The sequence below is a fragment of the Neomonachus schauinslandi genome, chromosome 4, assembly GCF_002201575.2.
Source record: "Neomonachus schauinslandi chromosome 4, ASM220157v2, whole genome shotgun sequence".
Classification (NCBI taxonomy): Eukaryota; Metazoa; Chordata; class Mammalia; order Carnivora; family Phocidae; genus Neomonachus; species Neomonachus schauinslandi.
Genome location: NC_058406.1, coordinates 121,598,777 through 121,603,467, shown reverse-complemented (window position 1 = coordinate 121,603,467; position 4,691 = coordinate 121,598,777). Strand labels below are relative to the sequence as shown.

Genomic DNA, 4,691 nt, shown 5'->3' with positions numbered 1-4,691 from the left:
TCCTGGACTGTATGCCTCCCGGCCCTGGTCTCCATTCCTAACCTCTCGGACACAGTAGGCTCTCAAAAAAAGCGTGTGCGCAAACAGGATGTGCAGGGCCAAAGAGGTGGCCGGGACCAGGCTGGAGGCAGCGTGCATTACAGGTACCTGCCGCTTGCAGGGTTCTCTGTTCTCTGGGTCGTACCTAAGAGATCAGCGGTGCCACTGAGCAGCGGGCACAGTCCCAACGCTGTTCTAGGAGCAGGCAGGGTCCCTCCTCCTGAGGGGCGCGGGCTAGGGGATGAGAAACCCAAGCGACTCACTTCCAAAACTGAACAGAAATTCCCTCCTCCAGGCCTTCAGAGGTTCGTCGTCAGGAAATCCTAACCCCTTCCCCCTCTTCTCTGGCCCTCCTTCCGGCCCCTAGGAACCCAGGCGCCGTTTTTCCAGAAGCCGCTTGGCCGGAGGCGGTCGCGGAGCGGGGCGGTGCGCGTGGGTGGGGGCTGGGCCGGGGGAGGGGAGTGCAAGAACTTTGAGACTCAGGCTCGGGGGCCCGCGGTGACATTCCTGGCAGCGCCGCGAGCAGGCCCGCCTCTGGCGCCCGGACCGGGAAAGAGTCGCCGAGAGACGCCGCGGGAAGCAGTAGTGTCGCTGCCCCGGGAGAGACCCCTGGCTGTCCGCTGCGGCCGCGCGGGAACCAGACGGCGGAAGACGTGTCCGCGGGCATGGGCCTCTTCTCGCTGGAGCCGTTGCTGCCGCAGCTACTCAGCTTCCCGGGCCTGGCCCTCGCCGCGGCCCTGCTGGTCGTGGTCCTGTGCCTGCGCGCCGGGCGCACCAGGTAAGCGCCCCGGCGGCCTTACCGCGCGGCCCGGCTGCCCGGGCCACGCATGCGCCCTGGGCCCCGCGGACTGTGCCCGACCCGGCAGGCCGAGGGAGTACCCCGCCCCCCCAACCCCAGGGATTTCAAGTGCGTGTAGTCAGAACTTGCTGCGGGGCAGCGGAGTGTTGGGGGATTGTGTGTAATGACAAAGGCTTCTTCTGCGTCTTCCCCATACACACGCATACATATTAAAGCGTTGGGACCGAACTCGATTTGCTGCTCCCGTGTAGGTTGTATGTAATAAGCCCTAGGTTTGCATTATTCATTATGCATCACGTATGGCTTCCAAACACACACATTTTGGTGCCGAGTTCCAATGAGTTGATGCTTTATGGCGTAGAATTCGTAGAACATTTCGAGGGGAATTTTCTTACATTTCCTTCAGTTAAAAGTGAAATGTTTCAGGAGAATGGCAGTGTATGGTACGAACAATAATTCTGGGTACTTCTCTGTGCCTCAGTTTACATCACTGTACCTCATGTGGAAAAACGCAGTAATAATACATCATGGGAGTTTGGTGACTACTAAGTGAGTTTATGGTGTGCATTTTGTGCATTTACTGTATTATTTTCATTAGAACAAAACCAATAACAACACAACGCTAGAAGTGTGTCACTTCTTTATCAGATTTGAAATGTGGAAGTAGAAACAAATATTTTAAATAGAAGCATTCACTCGAAATCACTGTATTTTCTGTTTGCGATTAGATGTTTGCGTAGGTATATATACACACAGATATGTTTATATGTATATGTTTGTGTGATACAGGTTGTTTCTCAAAGGTTTGGGGAAAATGGCACCATTGTACCGCATTCAGATACCTGGGGACATTTCTAGAATGTGCATGGATGAATACTCTAGAAGGGAGTATTGCTTTTTTTCCCCCATGCAAATTTTCAGTGATTTTCCTGGGATGTGCCATGCCCTCCCCTCAGGTTGCCTTTTCCAATGGCTGTGCTCTTGCTTTAGAACCCAACATGAGAATTTAGGATACTTTAATTCAGTGTTACTTGATTCTATGTAGGTTCCATCTTCCACAGTGTCTATCCCTCAGCCAAGGCCACATTTAAAATAAAACTGGGCGCCTGGGTGGCTCAGATGGTTAAGCATCTGCCTTCGGCTCAGGTCATGATCTCAGAGTCCTGGGATGGAGTCCCGCATCAGGCTCCGAGCCTGCTTCTCCCTCTGCCTCTCTCTCTCTCTCTCTCTCTGTCTGTCATGAATAAATAAAAAAAAATCTTAAAATAAAACTGATAAATTCAAGATAAGATTTGGGTGGTGCTAGGAACTCAGTTCATTTCCAGCAAGTCATTAATCATATACATATGTTTTTAAAAATCACCATTTTTTACTAATAATTGACTTAAATATATATATATATTTAAAGATTTTATTTATTTCTTTGACAGAGACACAGCGAGAGAGGGAACACAAGCAGGGGGAGGGGAGAAGAAGAAGCACGCTTCCCATTGAGCAGAGAGCCTGATTCGGGGCTCGATCCCAGGACTCTGGGATCATGACCTGAGCCAAAGGCAGACACTCAACGACTGAGCCACCCAGGCACCCCATAATTGACTTAAATATAGATACTTTCTAAATTATTATAAAGACAACATATAAAAGCAGAGTCTGGTTAGCAAGGCCAACTTGAAAACAAACATGCCTCTATTATTCTTTCCCTACCTCCCATTCCCTGCAAAAATGACAAAAGTTAGTCCTACCAGAACAATATAAAATAAATATAAAATGGTTAAATTCTTCTAAATAAATGAAATACAGAGTGGCACTAACTTATATATGTGTTAAAGGGGATACTTACAGTTAAAGGGCTTGTTATGAATAGAGGAAGGTGTTCACAGAAAATATGATAGGGAGGGGGCAGTAACATAGATTTTTAAGTCCTGCAGTTCTGGAAACATAAGTCAGAAATGGACCTTACTGGCCCCAATCAAAGTGTTTGCATTTGGTGGAACTAGGGGAGAATCCATTTCCTTATTTATTTCAGTTTCTTTTTTTTTTTTTTTTTTTAAAGATTTTTTTTTATTTATTTATTTGAGACAGAGAGAACGAGAGAGAGAGAGAGAGAGAGAGCACATGAGAAGGGGGAGGGTCAGAGGCAGAAGCAGGCTCCCTGCCGAGCAGGGAGCCCGATGCGGGACTCGATCCGGGGACTCCAGGATCATGACCTGAGCCGAAGGCAGTTGCTTAACCAACTGAGCCACCCAGGCGCCCTTTATTTCAGTTTCTAAAGGCCACCAGAATTCATTTTTTTTTTCATACTCTGATGCTTCTGCCTCTGATTTATAAGAACCCTTGTGATTATGTTGAACCCACCCAGATAATCCAGGATAATCTTCCCATCTCAAGGTCCTTAATTTAGTCACATCTGCAAAGCCCTTTTTATGATGTAAGGTAACATATTCATAGGTTTGGGGGATTAAGACATGGACATCGTTGGGAAACATCATTCTTCCTACCACAGTGCTCCCTCTAACCTCCAAAGATTTATGTCCATCTTACATGCAAAATATACCACCCTGTCCCAGCGTTCACAAAAATCTCAGCCTATCACAGTATCAGCACAAGGTCCAAGATCTCACATAAATCTCAGTCAGCTCCAAAGTCCCAAATCTCACCATTTAAATCATGTAAATTAGTGCGGGGATCTCAATATGATCCATCCTGGGACAAAAATTCCCAAGAACATTGTGGGTCTTTCATGTACGTCACAGGGATTGACTCCATCAATAAGAGGCTCCTCCACAGATTTTTCTTGGATCATTCCATTTACAGTCCTGACTTCTTTTGACATGGCTGAGGGGAAACTGTCACATGCCTCATCTTTTCGCTGGTTGACCAATACTGTACATGTGAATGAGTGTGTATGACTAAATTGTCAAAAGTTCAAAATAGCCAACATGAAACCAATGAATCACTGAAGTAGTAATTAGTAAGAAATTATTGAGCACACACCAAAAAGACAGTTCGCAAACTGGAAGTGCTCAAACCAGAACATGAAATGAGACTCAGGGGTATATTTTTATAAAGCAGCTTATATAGTGAGAGAGTAGTGACTGTTTATTCTTCATAGTAATGGATTTCGTTATTACAGTTTTCAGTGGTTACCTCATATAAACCTTGGGAAATAGTTCAAGTTTTGCTTATCATTTCCAGAGGCACACGCAAGAAATAATCCAGATCAAGTTATTCTCGCAAAATAAGCTAAATTAAGCTTTGCCTGAATGACTACAGTGGTTCTGTCTGCTGAGGGAAGCTTCAAGGCTGGTCTCCATCTATCCTTGATTTTAACAGAATATGCCAACTTTTTGATTTTTCCCAGGCACTAGCAAAATGTGTCCAGCCACATTCTTGGCTTTCTCTCCAGAGCACTCTTTTTTGACAGTGACTCTCCTAGTTTGCTGTCTGGATAGGCTGAGAATTTCCCAAAGCATCATTTCCTGGTCCCTCTGTGCCCAAGAATTCTTCCCTTCTTCTACGTCTTCCCTCTCACATTTTACTATAAGCAGCCAGACAAACTAGGCTACCCCTTCAACACATTGCTTAGAATTCTCCTTAGCTAAATATCCAAGTTCATCCGGTACAAATTCTGCTTTCCATGTAACTGCAGTGCACAATGTAGCTGAGCTTTCTGCAACTGTAAGACAAGAATCCCTTTTGTCCAGTTTACAGTGGCATGTTCCTCATTTAATCTGAGCCCTCACCAGCAGTGCCTTTGAGGTTAATATTTTTACTTATGGTCTATTTAGGATGGTGTAAATATTCTTTATATATATATATATATATATATATATATATATATATATATATATAT

The 4,691-nt window shown here is 45.4% G+C and overlaps 1 protein-coding gene across 1 annotated transcript in view; it reads left to right on the top strand.

Moving 5' to 3' along the window:
• Positions 1–704: 704 nt before the first annotated feature.
• Positions 705–4,691, top strand: part of LOC110578806 (cytochrome P450 7B1) — a 178,547-nt gene continuing 174,560 nt past the window's right edge. The window contains exon 1 of the mRNA XM_021688361.1: positions 705–817. Coding sequence (XP_021544036.1) covers positions 705–817 — 113 coding nt within the window. The remainder of the gene's footprint in view (positions 818–4,691) is intronic.